Source organism: Capricornis sumatraensis, chromosome 17 (assembly GCF_032405125.1).
Source record: "Capricornis sumatraensis isolate serow.1 chromosome 17, serow.2, whole genome shotgun sequence".
Taxonomy (NCBI): Eukaryota; Metazoa; Chordata; class Mammalia; order Artiodactyla; family Bovidae; genus Capricornis; species Capricornis sumatraensis.
The window spans coordinates 71,399,059-71,424,265 of NC_091085.1; the positions used below are offsets into that span (position 1 = coordinate 71,399,059).

Consider the following 25,207-nt stretch of genomic DNA (forward strand, 5'->3'; position numbering starts at 1 on the left):
TATGTCCCTGGCCTCCACCCGCTAGATGCAAGCAACACCTCCCCGTCCCCAGGCTGTGGAAACCAAGGACATCTCCAGATATTGCTAGATGTCCCTATGGGAAGATCCCTCCTGAGTGAGAACCACTGTATTAGAGACTGGGATTTCACTTCTGACTCTGATTGAAGATAGGGTTCTGCTGCCCTAATTTGGAAGCCACTGAATTAGATGATTTATTTATTTCCTGCTGCTGCTAAGTCGCTTCAGTAGTGTCCGACTCTGTGCAACCCCATGGACTGCAGCCCACCAGGCTCCTCCGTCCATGGGATTTTCCAGGCAGGAGTACTGGAGTGGGTTGCCATTGCCTTCTCCTGTATTTCCTAGTTTAGGGAAAATCCCATGGGCGGAGGAGCCTGGTAGGTTGCAGGCCATGGGGTGGCTAAGAGTCAGATATGACTGCGCGACTTCACTTTCACTTTTCCCTTTCATGCATTGGAGAAAGAAATGGCAACCCACTCCAGTGTTCTTGCCTGGAGAATCCCAGGGATGGGGGAGGTGGTGGGCTGCCGTCTATGGGGTCGCACAGAGTCGGACACGACTGAAGCGACTTAGCAGCAGCAGCAGCAGCAGTTTAGGTCTCAAAGAGGCTAAGTGCTCCTTGAAACTCTTCGCAAAACTCTGCATGCGTGGGTGTATGTGTGCCTCACCTTTTCCTGGGAAGACAGTTCATGGCCTCCACGAGACCGATAAGCCCATCTGGAACCCCCTTCCCAGTCTGAGGAATGGACCTGTGAGGTCTTAAGCTCCTCTTTGTTCTTTCTTCTGCCCCCTCCGCCAAACTTTGCTCCTCCATCATGAAAGGGTCTCAAGGCCATTTCTTCTCCTCCAGCACAGTCTGTCCTGAGGAAGAAGCTGTCACCCTGGCTCTATTGGCTGAGAGGAACGGCAGTAAAAGAGAGTGGGATGGACTTTACAGAGAATCACTGAGCTGAGGAGTAAGAGAGTATTGCTTGGCAGTTGCCATGGGAACCTATAAACCACCTTGCTGCTAAGAAGCCAGAGCTGCTTGGAGTACCAGCTCCTGGCCTTGTCTCTACCCCCTCCTTACCCCAGGGGTCCTTGGCCCCAGAAAGGCCAGTCCTTTGCAGTTTGTTTTCATCCCTCATCTCCCGATGCAGCAATCTTCTCTGTGTTGACTTGCTAGGATCACCCTTACCTTCTGGGCTCTTGGACTGTTTCTCCCCACTGGGATACAGCATTGTGGCTAAACATATGGATTCAGGAGCTAGACTGCCTGCCTGAATTCAAAGCCCAGATCCAATCATTGCCCAGCTGTGTGACACTGGGCAAATTAGTTAACCTTTCGGAACCCCAGTTTCCCTCACTAAAAAGTGAGGAGACTGTGTCCCTGCCTCCCAGAGTTCTGGTGACGACTCAGTGACGTTATACATATGAAGCTCCTAGCACAGTGCTCAGTATATAATTAGTACTCTGGGCTTCCCTGGTGGCTCAGCGGTAAAGAATCCACTTGCCAATGTAAGAGATGCGGGTTTGATCCTTGGGTCAGGAAGATTCCTTGAAGAAGGAAATGGCAACCTATTCCAGTATTCTTGCCTGGGAAATCTCTCAGACAGAGGAGCCTGGCGGGCTACAGTCCATGGGGTTGCAAAAGAGTCAGATACAACGTAGCAACTAAACAGCAACAAATATTAGCTACTATCACCAAGGTCCGTCTAGTCAAGGCTATGGTTTTTCCAGTAGTCATGTATGGATGTGAGAGTTGGACTGTGAAGAAGGCTGAGCGCTGAAGAATTGATGCTTTTGAACTGTGGTGTTGGAGAAGACTCTTGAGAGTCCCTTGGACTGCAAGGAGATCCAACCAGTCCATTCTGAAGGAGATCAGCCCTGGGATTTCTTTGGAAGGAATGATGCTAAAGCTGAAACTCCAGTACTTTGGCCACCTCATGAGAAGAGTTGACTCATTGGAAAAGACTTTGATGCTGGGTGGGATTGGGGGCAGGAGGAGAAGGGGATGACAGAGGATGAGATGGCTGGATGGCATCACTGACTCGATGGATGCAAGTCTGAGTGAACTCTGGGAGTTGGTGATGGACAGGGAGGCCTGGCGTGCTGCAATTCATGGGCTCGCAAAGAGTTGGACACAACTGAGCGACTGAACTGAACTGAGCTGATGGCCAGTGTGAGTGGTTTCTCATTCCCCTATCTTCTGGCCCATTGTTTGGGCAGTAGGGGGGGCGCTTCTTCTAGCTACTCACCCCAAAGTCTGTGATGACTGAGAGGCTGGTGGATGGTGTTAAATGTAACTGACATATCCATTCTTCCACTGGGTCAACATTTGCTCGTCACCTAGTCTGGACCAGGAAGTGCGTCGGAATCCAGAGTCAAGGTTCCTGCCCTAACAGAGCTCATGCCCTGAGCTCTGAGAGAGACACCTGTACCAGATTACCGAAGAGATCACAAGAATGGCTACGTCCAGAGTTGTGATCGCTCAGGTTAGAGGAGGAGCTGAACTTGGCCTTTGGGATCAGGGGAGGCTGCCTGGAGGAGGAAGAGCCTGAGTTGAGTCTTAAGGAGGCTTTCCAGATAGAGGGGGACAACGTGAATCAAGGCATGGAAAAGACCAGAAACAGCATGCGTGTGCCTCTGTGCTTTGGGTACTGGTGTCCTAACGACTGGCTCTCGAAACAAAGCCACAAAGACACTCACCTGCTCTGTAGCAGTTGCCGATTTCCATGGTGTAAATATTCCCACCATGGCCAATTTTGAGCTACGGATGTGATGTCACTGAATGTGAGTTTGAGATGCGCACAGTGGGCTTTTGAGAGCCGGTGTAAGTGGACTGCACCACACCATCGGCTTTAGGGGCTCAGGCTGGGGGTGAGAGAACAGAAAATCAATTCAGTGTTACTGGAGAGAAAATTCAGGGCTGCCAAGGGCCTGCTCTGGCTGATGACTTGTGGTTTTTCTCTGAAGATCCTCTAACAGTCCTCGATTCACTCATTCCGGAAATCACCAAGCACTTCCATTGCACTTGTGTGCCCGGCACTGTGCTAGTTCTAGGGACCATGTCTTGAGGTCAGTGATTAAGACTGCCCTTCCACGCTAGGGGGCCTGAGTTCGATCCTTGATTGGGGAACTAAGATCCTGCATGCCGTACTGCACGGTCCAAAAAAAAAAAAAAAAAAAAACAACTACTACAGTGGCACGTAGATCAGGGCCAGGAATTATCAACAAGGCAACTGTAAATACAACTTTTCCTCCCAGTAAGCCCAGCAGATCCTCTCGTCCATACCTGGACTCCTAGGTTTTGGGAAATTTGATCCTTATCCCAAGTCTGGGATAAGGCATGGGCGTTCCACGTTTTGGAAGCCCTGGGAACTCTATGGGTCAGTTCCTAACCCAGGTCTCAGAAGAAAATCTGACCCCTAAATTGCCTCTCCCTCCCTCTTATCCCCCATTTTTCAGGACACACACACACACACACACACACACACACACACACACACGTCTCCACTAAGATCAATCCCCTCTCTCGTGTCTGGCAGACTGTTCACTCCCCATAATTGTTTAGCGAAAGACTCCAGAACACACAAAAATCATCTTGTTGCGACACGTTCCGTCCTATAATGACTGTTCGTTTCAATTAGCTGTCAGAGACCAGAAATAGAGACGCATGGTCCCGCTCAGATAAATCAGCACCGTGGTCTGAAAGTGGGTTTAAGGCAGCCTGGGTGTGGGGGTGTGGATGGAGGGGATAAATATTTCATTTCTTCACTCCCTGATGTTCTGCCAGTTTGTTCTCATTGCCATGTTTCCTGCCGCCCCCCAGCCCCCTGACCCTTGCCTGCTGGCAGATTGCAGACTGTAAATTTGAGGGGAAATAGTAAACGTGCAAACATGATAAATAAACATGTTTCTTTTGTGGGGACGGATATTATTATCATCCAGATTTATAGGTCTCCACGCCTGCACACTTTATTGCATTTGGGGAAAAAAATGGAGCGAGGTGTTGGTGTTACATCATTGATCACCTTTCTGCCTTTCGCCCCCGCCACCCGCTCGGAGTCATTTAAATATCAGCCTAGACTGGGGACACAGTCCGTGTCCCTGGGAGTGGATGTGTCTTGACAGGTGTTTTCTTTGGGGACAGTTATTTATAGCTGCAAAGCTATCAGTCCGTAGGGGGCTTCTGCTTCTTCCCTCCCCCTTGTCTTGTTTCTCTAAAATCGAACGTCTGTTTTGTTTTCCCAGTAGGAAACTGCCCAGTCGATGGTTTAAAATCTCTCTTCCTGTTTTCTCTCTCTCCCTGTCTCTTCCTGTCTCTTTATATTCTACCCCCTTCTGTCTCCCATCTTTGGGACAGGCTCTGGGTCCTTCCCAGGTTCCAATCCAAGGGTCACCACCAACTTCTTGTGCCACACGATCCAATGACGTGCCACCCCTGAGCCTCTCAACCCACCCTCGGGGCTGTGCTTTTTATCTCAGGGTCCTTGTTGCCAGTTTACAGGGCGAATCGTGTGAGATATTTCTGTGTCTGTTCCCACCTCCCCTCCCTCAATGTCACCCCAGCTGGATGGTGCACTCTTGGGGACAAGGAGCTTACCATTCCCCTCCCTCACCTCTCCTCTGCCCTCTGTTATGGACCTCAAAAGCCCTCCTTCTGAAGATGCTCAGACAGAATCTTGGTGTCTCTTTGCCTACCCACTCCATGTGTCCAGTCTGTCCCCAGGTCCTGTGGACTGCTTCCCTGTCTCCACTCTGCTTCTGACCCTGCAGCCCCTCCACCTCTCATATTTTTGAATGTCCCTAAAGTGCTTCTCTCTGACCACTGTCCCCTCTCAAGAGGACCCATACAGCAGTGTCTTTACTGACTTCCTCATCTCCAGGCTTGTCCCCCGCCCTCTCGGTACTTACCGTCACAGCTAAGGGACGGGGCAGTGGAGCGCGTGCCTGCAGCTTCTGTTGCTAAGGAAACCACTTCCTTGGTTACCAGGCCGGGTAGCATTCGTCTCACTGTGTCTGGATCCCACTGAGTCGCCCCCACCCTCCAGGAAGATGCGAGGGAGGAGGGAGGAGAGGAAAACAGAAGTGGAGAGGGAGAGAGAGGGAGCGAGAGACAGGCAAAGACAGAGACTGAGAGAGATGCAGAGACACGTGGACAACGAGAGGCAGAAATCAAAACAGAGAGAATGCAGCCAGGGAGACTGGTTCAGGGATGGGGCCAGGGAGGAAGCGACGGAGAGGAGAAAGACGAGAAAGAACAGAGGTTTAATGTGCATCTCGAGGAAATAAAAGAGACCACAAAGAGAAACTGAGAGCAGGAGGCAAGCGTGATAAGGAAAGACGGTGAGGGGGGCAGGGATGAGGATAAAATACATGGGTGCAAGAGAGAGGGGGAAGGAAGGAAAGGAGCTGGTTCCTGAAGGACCTTGCCCCTGGCAACCCCTCGGCCTCCCCACCCTTTCCTCCTGCCCACACTGTCTACCAGGGATGTTTGTAGCAGCTTCGGGGCTCCTGGAGAAACCAGGAGGCAACCCCTGCCATCGGCAGATGCAGGCCCTGATGTTCCTCCTTGGGTCCTGGAGTCACAACGCGCTGGGGGAGACAGCAGGGTGGGGTCCCAGCTTGCAGGCTGGGCATGTCCCGGGCTCTGGGGACCGCTGGACCACCGAGCTCTCCTTCCTCCTCAAGGGTCGGGGTTTGGAGGAGGGGGCACACAGACACACCAGACATGGGGTGGTCATCATGTCAGCTGGTGGGGTGCAGTCTCCCCACACAGAAGGGTGGCTGAACACAGAGGTAGAGACTGTTCTGCACACCAAGACACACAGTTCTTTAGAGCCGCACAGACACAAAAGCAATGATGCACCCAGAACATTCCCGTCTCACACACACACACACACACACACACACACAGCAGAGAGAACATCCCATTTGTGACCTTGCCTTACATGACACCCCATCACGTGGTAGAATTATCAACAAAACTCGCTTTTAATGATGGTGTTGACCTGAGGAGTCTTCAGACAGCGGCTGGCGGCCTGAAGGGGCCACCGGCAAAGAAATGGCCCAGGTCTTGGGCCCAGAGTCTCCCAGAGAGAGAGCTGACCTCTTAGAGGGCAGGGAGGCCAAGCCCTCTGGTGCTTCGAGAAAGAAGACTAGACATTTGCCTGGGGGAAAGAAATTTGGTACAAAATACATTCAGAGCCCCCTGGCCGGGCCTTGGGGTGGCCCGAATCCTAAAGAAGAGAGGCTCAGGGACGAAGACAACGGGTCTGATCCCCCAGCCCTTCTCTTTGCATGGCCGGGTTCCCAGGGGGTGGAATGTATGAGTCATATTCCTCTTAGAAAAATATATCTCTTTACACGCGCCTTCTCCATAGTCTCTTGGCTATTTGGGAATGAGCATTTACCTGCACCCCAAGGCTTCAGAGGGGGCTGCTTGGGTGGGGGGTGGTTCCCGACAGAACAGCAGAGAGCTGTGACCTATGGCTTTTGCATCTACATGGGGGTGGGGTGCAGGTGCGCAGGTGGGGGCCGGATGCGAAATCACGGGTACCCAAGGTGAGGGGAGAGAGGGAATCCTGGAACTTGATGCTTTCTAAGACAGATGATCAGCCACCCAGTCCTTTGGTTGGACGTCTCAGCATCGAAAGAGCAGCGTCTGTATGGACATGAAGAACCATCCCATTCACCCCTTTCCTTAAAGGGCACCCCCTGGACTATGACCAAAGCAGGGGCCGCTGGTCTGGGAAGGTTGTGGGGATCTCTTTTGGTCATAGGTCCACGTGATTTGGGGCACACTTGTTTCCCCTCCTGGACAGCAGAGGACCTGCTGGTAGGGGTCGGAAGGGCAGTGTCAGATCAATGTGTGGGACTCCACGGTGGAGAGAGGTGTCACCCCTGGAAGCGGGTCACCCCCTGGATACAGCGAGGGAGGAAAGGGCAGAATCCCAGGTCCCAAGGTGAGCATACCACATGGGGGCTCGGGATGACTGTGACCCCCCCCCCGGTGGACCCAGGTAACCTCCCCTGAATGCCACGGCCTCTTTGACCCACTCAGAATGTCAGAAACCTAAACCCATGGAGAAACCTCCCAGCAATCTTCCTGCAGACAGAAGCGGCCCAGATAAACCCTGTCACCTTGCATCCTGGGTGGGAAGTACGGGTGGCTACAAGCGCTCAGCCCAGCACTGGGGCGAGTCTGGGGCCACTCTGTTCTACGCCATTCCCTTCAGCTCTTGTGCCAGGGTCCCCCACACCCGCGGTGGGGAACCCGGATCTCCGGGACACCCAGGAGCCCTCCTTCCCACAGGTGCGGGGGTCAGGGACACGGGAGACAGAGCAGGGTCCAGGCGGCGGGAACTCCCCAAACTGGCAGCCCCTCCATCTCCAAAGGGTGTGGGGGGGCGGTTGCGAGTTGGTGGGAGGTGCCTGCACCATCTCTTCCCTTGAGCCTCCTTCGTCATGCGGAAAACTCATCGGAGGCCAACGCTAGGCCAAGGGGATGGTCCCTACCTACACGGGAGAGCGGACTGGCAGGTGGGGTTCCCCAGGGGCGCGGAGTGCCCGGTGCCTGCTCGGTCTGGACGGCCCGCCCCCTGCCCCGGTCTGATCACCCATCATCTGGGGTAGTAGTCTTCGGGCACGCCCGTGAGGTTCCTCCCCCGGAGCGCCGCGTCCACCGTCTTGATGTAGGCGGAGATGGTCCTCTGCATGTCCGCCGTGTAGGGGTCGTACTCCAGCTTGCGGAGCCCGGAGCGCTTGAAGTTGCCGTCTTTCTGGCTCTCCACGCACAGCAGCCGGTCCTCCCTGACGGCCACACCCAGCAGGCCCACCATGCGGCCCAGCTGGACGAAGAGGTCGCGCTTCAGGTCCTCAAAGTGCACCACCAGCACCTTCTTGCCGAACTTGAGCCAGTCCAGCGTGTGAGTGGCCCACCAGGGGGCGTAGTTCCTCACGAACTCCGGCCACTCTGCGTGGACAGAGAGGGGAGGCGTGGGTCCAACGTGCGTGCACCACCACCACCGCTCAGCCCTGACACGGCCAGACTCGCCTCCCGCCTCCAGCCTCCCGCCTCCCGCCTCCGGGCTGTTGCTTCTGCCCGGCACAGTCTTAGTCCTTCCTGCTCTTTGGGGAGACCCAAGACATCTGTCTGGAGAAGGCAATGGCACCCCACTCCAGTACTCTTGCCTAGAAAATCCCATGGATGGAGGAGCCTGGTGGGCTGCAGTCCATGGGGTCGCTAAGAGTTGGGCACGATTGAGCAACTTCCCTTTCACTTTTCACTTCCACGCATTGGAGAAGGACATGGCAACCCACTCCAGTGTTCTTGCCTGGAGAATCCCAGGGACAAGGGAGCCTGGTGGGCTGCCGTCTACGGGGTCGCACAGAGTCGGACACGACTAAAGTGACTTAGCAGTAGAAAGACATCTGTCTGGGCCTTACGCCACACCAGGCACAGACATATATAAATCTTTGCTACTCTGTTTTTATGTTTTAACAGGCAGGCATGCTCAGTTGCTCAGTTGCTCAGTTGTGTCCAACTCTTTTTGTGACCCCGACAGGCTCCTCTGTCCAGGGGATTTCCAAGGCCAGAATACTGCAGTGGGTTGCCATTTCCTTCTCCAGTGCATGAAAGTGAAAAGTGAAAGTGAAGTCGCTCAGTCGTTTCCAACTGTTCGAGATCCCATGGACTACAGCCTACCTGGCTCCTCCATCCATGGGATTTTCCAGGCAAGAGTACTGGAGTGGGGCGCCAGTGCCCTGTAGATGCTCAGTAAACTCTGGTTATCATTACCACTGTGATTATTCTGTTCTCAGGTGAGATGCCACCTTCCCTAACTCCCTAGGCTCAGGCAGGTACCACCTCTGGGCTGAGGGCATGGTTTGAGTCGGATTATTTACAGTGTCAACTCTGAATATTCATTGGAGGGACTGGTACTGAAGCTGAAGCTCCAGGACTTTGGCCACCTGATACGAAGAGTTGACTCATTGGAAAAGACCCTGATGCCGGGAGAGACTGAGGGCAAGAGAAGAAGGGGGCGGCAGAGGATGAGATGGTTGGATGATATCACTGACTCAATGGGCACGAGTTTGAGCAAACTCAGGGAGATAGTGAAGGACAGGCAAGCCTGGAGTGCTGCAGTCCATGGGTTCACAAAGAGTCAGATACGACTTAGTGACTGAACAACAACGAATTTACATTGTCATCTTGACACCTTTCTATCCGATTCGTTCTCTCTTTGCTTCTTATTGACGTATCACACACGGCTCCTCTGTGGTATGGTAAAAGCACAGGATGGATTGTCACGAAGACTGGGAATGTTTGTATGGGATCTCCTGGCTCCAAAGACAGGCTACAACAGAATGTGGGAAATTCCCTGGAGAAGACCTCAGAGAGACAGCCAGCCAGCCCCTGGAGCTGCTGAAACTGTGATCAAGGGGAACCCAAGAGGGGGGTCATGAAGGATGCTGGGAACAGAGAAGGGGATGTGCAGCCTCAATGCTGAGCCCCAGCTGGATAGTAGTCAAAGGGTTGGTCCTCAGGAACCCTGAAGGAACCCTCAGGAACCCTGAAGGAGCCCTCGGGCATCCATGACTTCTCACAGGGACAATGCCACCCTGCACCTTCCAGAGGGATCTCTTTATTGAATGAGGGTCAGCAAGTTTCCCAAGCTGGGCTGGGGAGCCCAGCTGGTCCTTCACAACTAAATCCTCACCCCTGTTGGGTGATGGACACCCCTTATCTCATTTAATCATAGTGACTACCCAGAAAGGAAAAGACTACTGTTCATTCGTCACCAGCGAGGAAATGGAGGCTCAGAGAGGTGAAGTAATTTGCCCAAGGTCACATAGCCGGGAAGCACCATCCAGACCAGGCCTGCCTCATTCCAGGCCCCCATCTCTCCCAGAAAACAGAAGCCTCACCCCCCCACTCCCTCCCACTGCCTTACACCCAGCAGGGGCTTAATAAATGGTTGTTGAACTAAATTGAAATTCCCAGCAGCCAAGTGGCGATGTGATTAAGGGTTCCTCTTTCTTTGCAGACCACATCAGAATCTGTGGCAAGGCTCCTGCTCCCCCAGCGCCTCCCAGGAACACCATGGCTGCTTGGAAAATATTTATGCTGATGACAGAGGTATTTTTTTTAGCCTTCAAATAGATTATTTACAATGTATCTGGATAATTGGGCCCTTACTGTTATAATGGGTTAAACACAGATGTATCTGTGTGATTAGGGAAAAATCTCGCATGTGTATAGTCTGTTTTCCTTATTTTGCAGAAGCATTTCCCTGCTGCTGCGTCATCTCACAGCATCCCCGGGGACTCAGGACAACTGCCGCGCCCACAGCAGAAGCCCAGGGGGACGGGGATGACCATCGGTCACCCAGCAGCCCACATATCTGGACTTCCAGGCTTGCGACCATCTCAAGAGGCCCCTGGAGAGTGGGCCTTAGGGAAAGGAAGGGTCCATCTGCACAATGGTCTGGGTCCCCCAGCACATGGCTCCCGCCTTGGATGCAGGTGGGAGGGAGATGTGGGTTCCAAACCTCCCTGGGATGGGAATGTACATTGCTTGAACACCTACTGTGAGCCGGGGGTCTGTGCCAGGCACTTCGCAGGCCCTGTCTCGGGCAGTGCACACAAGAAGCCTGGAGAGGAGGAAGCACCAGCTCCTTTATGTACACGGGAACAAAGGAGGCTCAGAGACATGAAGCCATCTGCCCCAGCCCACACAGTGGGCATCCGTGGCAGGATTCGTGCATCTATCCCAGACTGAGCCTGGCTCCTGCCCTCCTGGCAAACCCTTTAAGAGCACCTGATCTGCCCATTTCTAGCATTCTTTTCGCCCCAGATCCTAGTCTACGATCGCTTGCCTCACCTTCAGGTGTTGTCTAAGATACGGGGTCTGTTCACAGATGACTTTGAAGTCAGATTGCTAGGGTTCAAAACCCAGCTCCTCTTCATATTGGCTGTGTGGCCTGGGGATGCCAAGCACTGTCCTTGAGCCTCAGTTTACCCATCTTCACAATGGAAGCCTTGCTAAAACCTCCCCCGTACAAGCGGAACTGGTATAAGACTTGCAGACCCTGCCGCCAGACCTGAGACCCAGGAAGTGCTGGATAAATGTTGGCCACAATTATTGTTATTTTTTTGGCGGCACCGCATGGCACGTGGAATCCTAGATTCCCTGACCAGGGATCAAACTCAACCCCCCTGCAGTGAAAGTGTGAAGCCTTAACTACTGGGCCACGAGGGGAGTCCCGTGGCTACCACAGCCCTGATGTTGGCACCCAGCATCTCTGAGATGCCCCACATGGCCCATCCTTTATGGGCAGCAGATATTTGCTCCCTTCATACCTCTTCCTATAGCAGAGATACCTCACTTGAAGCTCCTGAACGACTTCACTGGAAAGAAGAACAAAAATGAAAAACAAAAGCCCTCAATTAGCTCGGGATTCCCGGTAATTAATGGCTGCCTTCAAATTGGGTAATAAAGGCATGCTACGCCATGGACCACTGGTAATGAGTGCTGGTTCCGCCGGAACTGCTCTTCACGTGGGCCTGGCAGGACACGGGCTGACCACCCTCTGCTTCATCTTGTCATCGGGAGGAACCGGGGCCTGATTAATAGCTTAACTGTATTTAATTCCCCAAGGAATGATTAAACATGGTCTCTGTTTCATTAAGCAGATCCAGGACGATTCACCTTGTGTAATCATATCACATAAAACTTTGCTTTGGACTCACTCCAGGGAGATCGTAAAATTAACGTTATGGAACCAAAAGCTGGGGGTGGGCGGGTGGGGGGTGACAGGAGCCTCGACCCAGCTGTAACCGGGAGGGGTCACAGGCAGGGTGGGGTGGACACACTCAGCAGGTGGCTGACCTCTGCCCTTAGGTGAGAGTGACCCTCACATTCTAGGCCGATTGAGTCCTGAATCAACGATTCTCAAACTCTAAAGTGCACGTGAGGCTTCTGGAAGGTATCTTGTGAAAATGCGAGTTCTGATCCAGGAAGCCTGAGGTGGAACCTGAGAATCTGCATTCCTAATTCCCAAGTGATACTGATGCTGCTGGAACAAGGACCCTAAAGCAAGGGTCTCAAACCCAAGTGCCGTCAGGGGTCAGATGTTAATGAAAAGGGGAGGGCTGGGCAGGGCGGGGGCCGTGAGGAGGGTGCTCTTTGGGGAAGGCGCTCAGGCAGAGCACTTGAAGCCCTGGGTGAGGTCTGGAAGGAAGCGCCATCCCAGACTGATGAGGGGGCCAGGCCCCCAGTGTGAGATGTGTGTCCCACACTTCCTGTCCCCTGCAGCCTCTGGACTCAGCCTCTCCTGCTGTCTCCCTTATCTCTGGTTTCAAAGCTCCCAGTCATCCTGAATAGGGAAGAAGAGGCAAGGTGGCTCCTGGGAATTAGGAAATTGCCTGAACCTGAGAGGAGGGGTTATGCCAGAAGAGGGGAACCTTTGAATGTACCAGGTCAGAGACACACCGGGGTAAGACAGAGCCTGGTGGCTAATGCCTGGGTTTGAATCTCAGCTCAGTCAACTCCTGGCGCCTGAGACACGTGACTCGCTCCCTTCCTGGGGTGACTTTCGGCTACCGGTGGTGGTGGCGGCCCTTCTCACCTCCCCAGGGAATTAGAAGGCTTAAATGAGATAATGACCGCTAAGTGCCTGGTCCCATGTGAGCTTCCCAAGTGAGTCCCGCACTTCTTATTTGGAGCAGTCAGCTTCCCTGGTGGCTCAGATGGTAAAGAAGCTGCAGGCAGTGCAGGAGACCCAGGTTCCATCCCTGGGTCAGGGAGATCCCCTCGAGAAGGGAATGGCAACTCACTCCAGTGTTTTTGCCTGGAGAGTTCCATGGACAGAGGAGCCTGGTGGGCTACAGTCTATGGGATTGCAAAAGAGTCGTCGGACAAGACTGAGCGACAAATTCTTTCAGTTTCAGGATTACTGGGAGCTGGAGAGCTGGGTCTGGTTTGCCATCGCATGCCTGAGTGATCCTGCCAGGCCCCTGTCTCTCTTTGGGCCTCATCTTCCCCATTAACAGTGAAAGTGAAAGTGAAGTCACTCAGTCGTGTCCGACTGTTTGCGATTCCAAGGACTATCGCCTACCAGGCTCCTCAGGCGACAGTCCATGGAGATTTTCAGGCAACAGCACTGGAGTGGGTTGCCATTTCCTTCTCCAGGGGATCTTCCTGACCCAGGGATCAAACCTGGGTCTCCTGTATTGCAGGCAGACACTTTACCATCTGAGCCACAGGGAGAATGAATCAATTTGCCTGCCTGCAGACTGCTTTAAAAAATACCGATGTCCAGGCTCCACCCCTGTAGCGGTCCAGTGTGCGGTCTGAGCACTGGGATTTTCCCATGCTCCTCCTGGGATTCAGATGTGCTGGCGGGAATGAGGACCCTCGGGTACAGCGACCTCCTGGGTCCTTTCCCGCTTGGCAAGCAGAGCATGTGCTCCTGGAGCAGGGTCCTGCCATTGGTGCCTGTGGGCTTCTCAGCCTGGCCACAAATAATGTTCATTTTCGATTGTTCTACAAATAAATAATTCAGAGACCTCTTTATCCCCTGGGAACAAATGTCACCCACTGAGGGAGTGGGTTGGCAGGGGAAAGGATAGACAAGCCCCCTGAGCAAACTGGGAAGCCAGGGCGCACACAGTTGGTCAGGCAGGCCCAAGGGTTTTCATCGATGACATCAGCGCTGAGTGTGATTGGCTGGGTTAATGTCATCCTGTCTGCTCTGGTTTTCTCTGGGGAGGGGCTGGAATGTGGAGCAGCTGTCAGGGGGCGGGGGGCATGGGGAAGGTTTGGAGGGAGTGGGAAACACCTTTGGGGCCAGAGGCTGCAGCAGCTTGGTTCCTCGAGGCTGAATGAGGCGGGGAGGGCTCACGTTTACAGACCAGCTACTCAGCATCAGGGGCTCTGTGTGGGAGGATTTGTGGCCATGGACGTTCTGATCAATTCTTTATCGTAGCTCAGTGGTCCCTGGGTTCAAATCCCTGATCCACCACTTCCGAGAAGAGCGCCTTCAACCTCCCTGAACTTAGCTTGCCCCATCCACAACACAGGGTTAACTGTGGGAGTTTGCAAACACTCACGGAGGTGACTGTCACTACAGTAATGGAGACATGGGTGATAGCTGATACGGGGGTTTGAGGGGTTTTGACTTTGGAGCTCTCCCCCGCTACGGTGGGGCCACTGCTCTGCACAGAGACATTCTCCCATTCTGGAATCTACTGAGCACCAGAGATGAACACCAATCTCAGATCATCTTAATGAAGTTCAGCGCTTGGAGACTGACAGTGTGACTTTCCAGCTGTGACCAAGGGCAAGTCACTTAACCTCTGCTGGGAGGGTTGATTGGAATGATGCTCACAGGAGCTCACAGATGACCTCTTGGCCACTCTGCCACTGACCTAGGTTCAGGTCTCTTGATTCCCAGGAAAGGGTCTGGAACCTGCTTTGAATCAGTGTGGGAAAAAATGAAAGTCGTTCAGTCGTGTCAGATTCTTTGTGACCTCAGGGACTGGGGCCTCCTAGGCTCCTCTGTCTGAGGGATTCTCCAGGCAAGAATGTTGGAGTGGGCTACCATTCCCTTCAATTACATGAGGGTCTATGGAGTGCTTCTAAAGGGCTGACTTCTTGAGTTTTATTACTTCCATTTTATAAACTGGACAATCCAAGTTCATGGAGGCGAAGGAGATTTTCCTGGAAGTGGTGGAGTTGGAATTCGAACTCTGGGAGTCTTGCTCCAGAGCCCAACCCCTAACCTCTATGCCATGATAACAGCCTGGCTCACAGAGCGTGATGCTCGTGGGCTGAGTGGCATGAAAGAAGCATACCTTCTCAGCTCTAAGTGGGACCTGGGACCTCACACACGCCCTCAAGGGTGTCCTCCTGGACCCCTGGCAGGAGACAGCCCAGGCCCCTCCCACTGCCCTCGGCACCCTGGTGCCCGGCCCCCGCTCCCAAGTGGTACCTTTGCCCTTCCAGTGGGCGTGGGCAGCAAAGCCAATGTGTCCGCCGTACTTGCGGTTGAACTCCGCCATGAGGGCCTTGTAGGGGTTGCGGATGAGCAGGATGGCCGCGTCGAAGGCCTCGATCTCCTTCCGGCCACTCTCATGCGTCTTGATGCAGATGGTCCTCCCACTGCGCCAGTGGTCCCGCTCACCCTTGAACCCTTCCCGCAGCCGGGGAGGGGGCCAGGGGACACGGCAGTGAGCTGGGGGAGACAGGAGGCCTGCCCCACCCCGTCCCGGGCCACCCCCGGAATCCTCAGACATTCACTCATCCACTCATTCAGTCACTCGCATGTTTGTTGAGCACCTACTATGTGCCAGGGAGCTGGGGAGAAAATGACTTGCAAAAACTCCATGGGTCACAGTTCTTGAGAGCCAGACCATTCGAATAGTGGCATGGATGTAAAGTCACTGCCCTGGTTAGGACTGCAGAAGAGGAGTATTCACGGCCAGGTGCCATGCTGGGGGGCCTGACGTGATGTGCCTGAGGGTTCCCCTTAGCGCAAAGTCCGCATTTCCACCCCACTGATGCTGGGAATGGCCGTATGGCTTGCTTTGGCCAATGGACGGGGTGGGAAATGGGTCTTGGCCAACGTCTTAGGACCCAGCACGTCTCTGTTCACTTGGGTGTGTTTTGGGGGCATCCCAGGTGGCTCAGCAGTAAAGAATCCCCCCCACCAAGGCAGGAGATGCAAGAGACACAGGTTCCATCCCTGGGTCGGGAAGATTCCCCATAGAGAAAAACGGCAACCCGCTCCAGTATTCTTGCCTGGAGAATTCCACGGACAGAGGAGCCTGCAGGGCTGCAGTCCCCGGGGTCGCAAGAGTTAGACACGACTAAGCAGTGAGCGCAGCACACGCGTGTGTTTCTGCTGTTACTGTGAGAGGGACACGCCCTGGAAAGCTGTTGGTCCCAGAGGGCGAGACACCCACGGAACAGACATGGGCCCAACCTGCAGTCCGCAGCTGGAGCGGCCCAGCCAGCCTGGCCAAGGTCACTGACCCAGTCAGGCACCATCCAGAAAGGCTTCCTGGGGCAAGAAGGTACTTAGGCTGAGAACTGAAGGATGGGGGAGAGTTTACCAGCCCAGGTGAGAAGAGCCAGTGAAAAGGCCCTGTGGGGGATGGGAAGAAATGTGTCACACATGAGCAGAGGGCGAGAGGGGAGCATGAGGCCAGAGAGGGTTGTGGGGGTTGTGATGACGAGTTAAGTCTGTGCTGAGTCGCTTCAGCCGTGTCTGACTCTTTGCGAACCCCATGGGCTGTAGCCCTAGCCTGCCAGGCTCCTCTGTGCATGGGATTCTCCAGGCAAGAATACTGGGTTGCGTTGCCGTGCCCTCTGGCAGGGGATCTTCTCAACTCAGGGATCGAGCCTGCTTCTCATCTGTCTCCTGCACTGGCAGCTGGGCTCTTTACCACTTGCGCCACCACTGGACCAGAAAGACTACATGGTCCTTGGAAGGTTTAATGCAGAAAAACGAGGGACCTGATCAGGTTTTCATTTCAAAAGCTGAGGAACTGAAAGAAGTTCTGGGTAGCCAGTGGTGGCTTCTAGAGCATGGGCTCTGTGCCGGACACGGCTCTAAGCCCTTTACATGTCGTAGACAATTTGATCCTGTCAATTATCCTATGAGGGTTTTATTTGATAGATAAGGAAATCGAGTCCCAGAGACATGAAATAACTTTCCCAAGTTACAGAGCTGGCAAGAGGCAGAGCTAAGGTTCAAACCCAAGCCACGATGCCGCCCAAGACTGTGCTCTTCACCTTTTCGGCCTCTCGTGCCCGTGAAGGCATTTGGGTGGTCTCTTCGAAGCCAATTAGAAAGCTAAGGTACCAGGCTTTCAAGATGCTGGCTGTGTTTCCAACTCAGTGAGTGATTTGGGATATCCTGTTGCCTTTCGGGCCTCACTGTCCCGCATGAGGTGCCCAGCATACAGTAAGAGCTGAAGGAATGGCTTAAATGGAGGGAAGGTCCCAGACACATAGTAGGTGCTTGATAAACAGATGCAGGTGAGATACCAACGGCATGATCTCAGGAAATGTCTGTGGGATGTAAAGTGAAGGGAAGATACTAAGCATGTGAAAGTGTTAGTTGCTCAGTCATGTCTGACTCTTTGCGACCGCATGGACTGTAGCCTGCCAGGCTCCTCTGTCCATGGATTCTTCAGGCAAGAATACTGGAGTGGGGAGACATTCCCTTCTCCAGGGATCTTCCTGACCCAAGGATTGATCCTAGGTCTCCAGCCTTGCAGGCAGATTCTTTACAATCTGAGCCATCAGGGAAGCTCACTAAGCACATAGTAGGTCTCTATCAACATGCCCGGGAGAGCTGAGCGGCTTGCAGTAGGTGCTTAGAAAGGGGTACTCCCATGTCCTTCCAGGGGGTCCAATCCCCATCCCCCGTGCCTCCTCACCTTTGTTGTACAGAGAACCATCGAAGTAGTAGCTGCCAGTGTAGAAGCCTGTGGCCAGCTCGATCAGGTGGCGAGCCCACGTGTTGCCAGCTCCCGGGAAGCTGGCCAGAGCAATGAGCTGCTTGGACTTGGCTGGGAGGAACCGTCTGTCCATGCAGCGGTTGTCTGCAGAGGGCAGGGCACAGACAGGGTTCAGGGGCAGGGGCCGATCGGAAGGAGACTGTCCAGAAGGGACTAGGGTGTGAGTCTCAACCCTGCCACTTCCCAGCTGTGAGAGCTGGTGCTTTCCGAGCCTGTCATCTCCTTATCTGGAAATGGGAACAGGGTTATGAGATAATATATGAAAGGAGGATGCACACACGGAAGGGATTCAATAAAAGCCAGCCAGGAGGATGAGCCTCCTCTCCAACCTGTTTATCACCTGAACAGTGAGGGTCTGTCTTATCATCCCCACACTTTCCTCCAGGTTAAAACCCACGCGTGGCAGCCATCTGCATGGGGCCCAGGCCGAGGTTCTCATCTGGACTTCCAAGCTCTGTGCGGCCTGGCCCTCGCCTCCTCCTAGGCTCATGCCACCCACCCGCTCTCCCTTCCCGCCTCTGCACCTGCCAGCGCCGGGCCCGTCTGTGCTCTGCTCCTGCCTGACTGGGCGGGGCCAAGTGCCCTGGTCCCTCAGCCACAAGCATCGGAGCTGATGCAAAACGTCACGTCTCGGCATCCCCCCACTGCAGCCGCTCCTGGAGCTAAGAGGCCACAGTGCTGACTTCTCTCTACAGACACAGGTGATGGCCCAGCAAAGGAGATTCGGCAGTAGGAAAGGGAGAGGAAGGAATCCTGGATTCTTGGTCCTACCACTGCTTCTTCAGTCTGGACCGATGACCTCGATCCTTACCGTAAAGTCACGGCAGGCAAGCCCCCTCCCTCCTCTGCCCTGGCTCTCCTGCCCCTTGAGCCCCAAGCCTGCTCTCTCAGCCTCTCTCCTCCCCTATGCCCCCACTTTCTGGGGAGAAGGGAGTGACCCCTGCTCTAGCGTCTGTTCCATCTCCTTTCTCCTCCCCCAGCTCATAACTCCATCTATTTTCCCCATGTCTTCTCTCTCTCTCAGCTGACTTGATTATTAGCATTCAAACATGAACAAATAACTCCATCGTTAAAAATAAAAGTCCCCCTCCAGTAAGCACACTTTCTCTGCACGCCTGTGGCTTCCTGGGTGGCTCAAACAGTAAAGAATCTGCCTGCAATGTGGGAGACTTGGGTTTGATCCCTGGGTTGGGAAGATGCCCTGGAGAAGGGCATGGCAACCCACTCCAGTATTCTTGCCTGGAGAATCCCATGGACAGAGGAGCCTGGTGGGCTACAGACCATGGGGTCTCAAAGAGTTGGACACGACTGAGCAGCTAACACTTTCACTTTCCACTTTCACTCCACACCCGATTCAGTCTCACTTTTGGCAGAGCTGTCCACCCCCCATCCCATTTCCTCCTTCCACCGTTTCATGGGGCTCTTTCCGGCTCTGCCCTGCTCACTGCGCAGAATCAGCTTCTGCTAAAGTCACCAGTGACCATCCACCATTCAATCCAGCCTTCCCTTGCTTTGTTAACTTGGCAGCATCTGCTACCTGCCATCATCCTGCCCTTAGAATCCTTCCAAGATGGTACCCTGGTCTTTCCTGTTCTGTATTAGCTGCCATTATCGAAGTCTCATCACAAGCCACACTGCTTTCTCCAAAGAGCCCTTCAAGGGGAAAGTCTGAAGTCGTAAACTTAAATTCCAATTCTGCCACCTCCTTGTTGGGTAGGCAGCCTTGGAAAAATGATGGATCTGAATAAACCTCAGTTTTCTCACCTGTAACATGGGACGCTGATAATGGTGACATCCTGGGGTTCTCAGGAAGGTTAGAAGAGAGAACGGGTATTGAGTGTGAACACAGGGCTCACACACTGTGAGCTCTTAGTAATGATGCTGCTAGCCAGAGACCAGCTCTCTTCCCCTGCCATGCATGTTTAATCTGTTTGTTCAGAGGAGAGCAGACTTTGGGAAAACAAACAAGCGGAAAAGCATCTTTATCAAGCCAAGCAGGTGTCTGGGAATAGTTTTCATGGGAACACACTGCAAAAAAGGAGCCTAGATACAAAACTTTCTGGAACGTGGTTACGTTTTATAATTCTGACAGGGGTGTGGATTTGATAGGACCCAGTTGGCATTAAACAGTACACTCAAAATTTGTGCATTTTGCCCCATGTAAATGTTACTTTGAAAAACCATAAGCAAATATTGAATTATAATTAGTGATATGAGGACTGAAATGTAATCATGTTGCAACTACTTTGAAATGCATCCAGGAAGAAAAATTGAGGGATGGAGAAATGAAGAGATGCATGAGAAAGTAAACAGACCATAACGTTGAGAAATGTAAAATCTGTAGGATAAGTCTAGCATGTTCACTGTGTAACTCTTCCCACTTTTTTTTTTCTGGAGCTTTGACATCTTTTTCATAATAAAATGTTGGGAGAGAGAAAGAACCGGGCCCCTCAATTTCCCCTGAAAACAGAATTCTCCATTTAACTACTGTCTGGAAGGTGAAGTAAAGGTGCTTATTTTCAGCATTAAAAAGGAAGTGTATTTGGTTCTTAAGTTCCACAAATCAAAACAGATGCTGGAGGCAGTGTAGTACATAGTTAGAATCAGACAGGCCTGGCCTCAGTCCAGGCTGATCATGGCCTAGCTGTGCAATGTTGAACAAGGCTTTCTACCTCCCTGAGCCTCAGTTTCCTCACTTCTAAAGTGGGGCTGACGGACCTTACAGGATCCGATGGACAACGCACGGGAAGTATGTGCAGGGCATGTTGAGAAGCTGAGATCGGGAGTGCAGGCTCAGGACCCAGATTGCCTCGGTCTGAATCCCAGCTCTGCTCTGTCCTAGCTGTGTGGCTCTGGCCGAGCTCTTCAGCCTCTCTGTGCTGAGTTGCCATGTTTGTAAAATGGTGATAATCGCAGTACCTATGTTGTTGGACTGTTGTGAGGATTAGATGAGTTAATTCAGTCTAAAGAGCTCAGGTAGTCCCTGGCACACAGTAGGTGCTCAATAAATGGCAGTCATCCTGGCACATGCTCTTGGTGGCTTCATGAACCACATGACTCTCAAACCTCCCCAAGGTGGGGGTCCTGCAAGTGCGACGTGGGAGCTGAAGAGCAGTAGTGGCCTGGGAATGAGCAAACCCATCAGTCAGGGGCTACTGACTAGGCTCCGGGTCCTGTTCACATCAGAGCTGCTCCTGGTCATGGGATAATTAAGCTGAGTGTGACCCTCCCCCCAACCTGTAGCTACACAGTTCTGTACAGACCAACCAACTCTTCCTGGAACCTAACAAACACTCATCCTTCCTCATTGGAGTGTAAACAAAGCCAGAGGCCACCCTGGTGAAACACATTCCTGCTCACTGAGCTCTTAGTGGGATTCAGCTGCCAGGGAGGAAGCCACAGTTGGCCACCACTACCCCACAGCAGGCCACACAGGGGCAGACTGCTGGTGGGGCTGCCGCTAGCTCTTACAGCACCTTTGTGCAAGTCAGATCAAGGTACCCACCCCTTCCCCTGAGCAGACGCAGTGTCGGCCCAAGTGCACAGCACAGCGGGCCGAGCACGGGCTGGCTCTCAAGCATCACTCTTCCTTCAGGCTGTGCCTGTGCAGTGCTCAACCTGCACAACTGTACATGGGCTAGGGTCCTGGGAGATGAAGAGGAAGTCTAGCCCAGTGGTGTTTTGTTAGTTCTCCAGGCTCCAGAAGGTGTGCGGAGTGCCCTTTGCCCTGTGGTCAGAGGTTTCTAGCTTGGCCTGTGGAGTCAGAAACCTGAAAGCAAGCCCCTCTTACAGATGTGTGATTATGGCCAGTTCTCAAGCCCTCTGAGTCTCAGTTCTCCCGTCTGTAAAATGGGGATGATACTGCCCTGATCATAGGCTTACTGTGGGCTTTCTGTAATTAAGTGAGATGAGGCTTGGCACAGGACTGACACACATAGGTGGAGAGTGTTCTCAGATGCTGGAGTACTCCTTCGCAGGTTTTCTTTGGGTCGGGCATCCCAACAAGTTACCTTTCCAAGTGCCACTCACCCTTCATCATGCCTCTAGCAGGAGAAAAGATCTTCTTCTAGAAATTTTATTAACCCCATGATCTCAGGTAAGTCCTGTTCTGAGTCTCAGTTTCTCTACCTGTAAAGGAGGCATAATGACTCTTCCTGCCTCATAGGAAAGCTGAGGGGAATCAGCGAGAAAATGCATGCGAAGGATTCAACACTGAGCCTGGAACAAAGAAAGTCCCTAAGGGCCACCACCACTACCACCACCATCACCACCATCATCATCACCATCATTACCATCATTATCACCATCACCATCATCACCACCACCATTATCACCACCACCATCATCACTATCATCACCATCATTATCACCATCACTATCATCACCATCACCACCATTATCACCACCATCATCACCACCATCATCATCACCACCATCATCATCACTATCATCACCATCATTATCACCATCACTATCATCACCATCACCACCATTATCACCACCATCATCACCACCATCATCATCACCACCATCATCATCACTATCATCACCATCATTATCACCATCACTATCATCACCATCACCATCACCACCACCACCACCACCATCACCATCATCATCATCACCACCATCACCATCACCACCATCATCACCATCATCACCACCATCACCATCACCACCATCATCACCATCATCACCACCATCATCACTATCATTACCATCATTATCATCACAATCACCATCATCACCACCACCACCACCACCACCATCATCACCACCATCACCACCACCACCACCATCATCACCATCACCACCGTCACCATCACTATCATCACCACCATCATCACTATCATTACCATCATTATCATCACAATCACCATCATCACCACCATCACCACCACCACCACCATCATCACCATCACCACCGTCACCATCACTATCATCACCACCATCATCACCACCATCATCACCACCATCATCATCACTATCATCACCATCATTATCATCATCACTATCATCACCACCATCACCACCATCATCACCACCATCACCATCACCATCATCACCATCATCACAAACACCATTATCACCACCACCGTCATCACCGTCACCAGCACTATCATCACCATCACCATCGCCACTATCACCATTATCACCACCACCGTCACAATCACTGTCATCACCATCACCCCCATGATCAGCGTCACCATCATCATGACCGTCACCATCATCATCTTCATCATCCTCACCATCCTCACCAACACCATCATCACCACCATCGCTATCATCACCATCATCATCACCATCATCACCACCATCATCATCGCTATCATCACCATCATCATCACTGCCTGGTGCCCCCAAGAGGTGGAAGAGGAGATAAACATCAAGTGTGGGTTCCACCGGCAAAGGGAGAAAGATGAAAGTAGAAAGGATGAGTAAGATGGAGAAAGAGAAGAAAAAATTATAAATTTGCAGGATTCTAGAACTGGAAGGCCAACAATCTACCGCTTCATTTTACAGATGGAGAAACTGAGGCCCAGAAAGGAGAAATGACTTGGCCAGGATCGTGTGAGTGATCTGGCTGGAGGTCTGGTTGAAGACCCAAGTCTCCCACTCCCAGTTCAGATGTCTTCTCGCTCAATCTCTCTGCCGCCTTTACAGGAAGAGACACCAAGGGGTGCTCAGTCTGAGGGCTGGAGAGGAAGGTCTCCAGAACCATCCCGCTTGCCGAGGGCCCTCCCTATGCTGCCCCTCCAGGATCTCTAAGCCTGGTCATGCCCGCTAGCCCTGCCTCTGCCCTCTGCCCCCTAGCCTGCATGCTTCTCTTGCTGACGGGCTGGCTGGAGCACCTCTGTGTGGGAGGCGGTCACTGGGAGAGCGTCTGGGGGCCTGCTGCGTGGGGTGGGGGCTGGCTTACCTTGGACCTGCGTCTGGTACACGATGAAGTAACTGGGGGTCCCACAGCTCTCGAACTCCTCCGCACTGCACTTCTGGGCACAGAGCTGCTCGTCCTCTCTCTCGTGGAGGGGGAACCGTGTGGTGGGAAAGCCACAGTGGCAGGCAGTGCCTGCAAGGGCTGCCAGCGGGTACTCCTGGGGATGACGCGAGAGAGGAAGGGAAGAAAGTCCCTGAGTCCCCCGGCAGCCTGGACTCTGGATGCAAACAGGATTTGCGTTCCAACCGCCGCCTTCTCCATCACCCTCTCCAACTCGAGGGTCCCCAAGCTTCACTAGGAAGATTCTGTCCTATCTGCGTACCTCCTGTACTATTTACATTTTCCAGCTTTCTTGAGCTATAATTGACAGATAAAAATCACATTTATTTAAGGCGTATGACTTGATGTTTTGATATATGCATACACTGTGAAATAATCACCACAATGAAGCTAATTAGCATGCCCATCACCTCACATAGTTTTACTTTTTTGCTTTCCCAGGTGGTGCTAGTGGTAAAGAATCCTCCTGCCAACGCAGGAGAAGCAGACTTGGGTTCAATCCCTGGGTTGGGAAGGTCCCCTAGAGGAGGAAATGGCACCCTGCTCCAGTATTCTCACTTGAAAAAATCCCATGGACAGAGGAGCCTGGAGGGCTACAGTCCACAGGGTCGCGAAGAGTCGGACATGACTCAGCACGCATGCGTGAGCGTGCACATGTGCCATTTGTTTCCTTTTGAGACACACATTTCCAGTCACGCTTTGAGACTCAGATTTCAAAGGGAACTTCTTTTTTTTTTAATCACTCTCAAAAGTAGTGCTGATTGAGAAGCAGCGTTTTCATATATTTTCATACTGTAGACTCTAATACTATAGAAAAAAAACCATGTAATTAAACTCTAACTAGGCACCCTGCCTGCCAAGAACTCCCTGGGGTCAGCTCCATTTTTCCTGCCAAAGGGAGATTAGTGTAGTGGAGAGAGGTGTTAAAGCCATTGCTGCACTGAGAAGTAGCTTTCTCCTGGAGGACCTGAGAGAAAACTGAAAAAGGAAAATTTTTCTCATGGCCTTGAATTACTCCCCAGTCAATCTTCCAGGGCTGATCATGGTATGAAGCCCATGCTTTGGGAAAAGCTGTCTGAAACTGTTCTTTTAAGCCAAAGAGGCTGTCGTTACCCATGTGTAACCACTGTCTTTGCTGGGAGTTGTGGTTCAGTCGCTAAGTCATGTCCGACCCTTGGTGAGAGGCTCCTAATTGCTTTAATTGCTCATTGGAAGAGCTAAGTGGGAGCAGGCTGGACCTGAGATTTGGAGGGCAACAGACTGTCCTTTGTCCAATTTGCTCAGACCCATGGAGCCGAATTCTCCCTGGTAGCTGGTCCAGGAATAATCTGCTAACAAACCAAGGTCACACCTCTGGGGCTGGATCCGGTGAGCTTGGCCACGGTAGGTTTGGTTTCTTTTTCAGATACTGAATCTGAGCTACAGCACCTAGCCTAAGATCAGAGAGTTGCTGCTGGGAGGCAGGTGGCTGAGCCTGGGCTGTCTTGGAGGCTGTTTTCTAGCCGGTGACACATACTGAAGCCCCCTCTGACCCCCTAAGTCTCAGACCCTCCACCACTTGGCACAAGCAGCTTTGGACCCCTGTCTACCTAATCCCCTCCAGTTTTCTCCTGTGGCCCCTTCTAAGGAGATTAGGGGAAAATAGAAGCGGGAGGCATGCAGCAGGGCCTTCCTGTA

The 25,207-nt window shown here is 52.7% G+C and overlaps 1 protein-coding gene across 1 annotated transcript in view; it reads right to left on the reverse strand.

Moving 5' to 3' along the window:
• Positions 1 to 7,536: 7,536 nt before the first annotated feature.
• WSCD2 (WSC domain containing 2) overlaps positions 7,537 to 25,207 on the reverse strand; it is a 55,290-nt gene continuing 37,619 nt past the window's right edge. Inside the window, exons 5-8 of the mRNA XM_068990131.1 lie at positions 23,453 to 23,627; positions 17,452 to 17,616; positions 14,997 to 15,197; positions 7,537 to 7,975 (exon numbers count right to left, since the gene is read on the reverse strand). Of these exons, the coding sequence (XP_068846232.1) occupies positions 7,623 to 7,975; positions 14,997 to 15,197; positions 17,452 to 17,616; positions 23,453 to 23,627 (894 nt within the window). The 3' untranslated portion in view covers positions 7,537 to 7,622. The remainder of the gene's footprint in view (positions 7,976 to 14,996; positions 15,198 to 17,451; positions 17,617 to 23,452; positions 23,628 to 25,207) is intronic.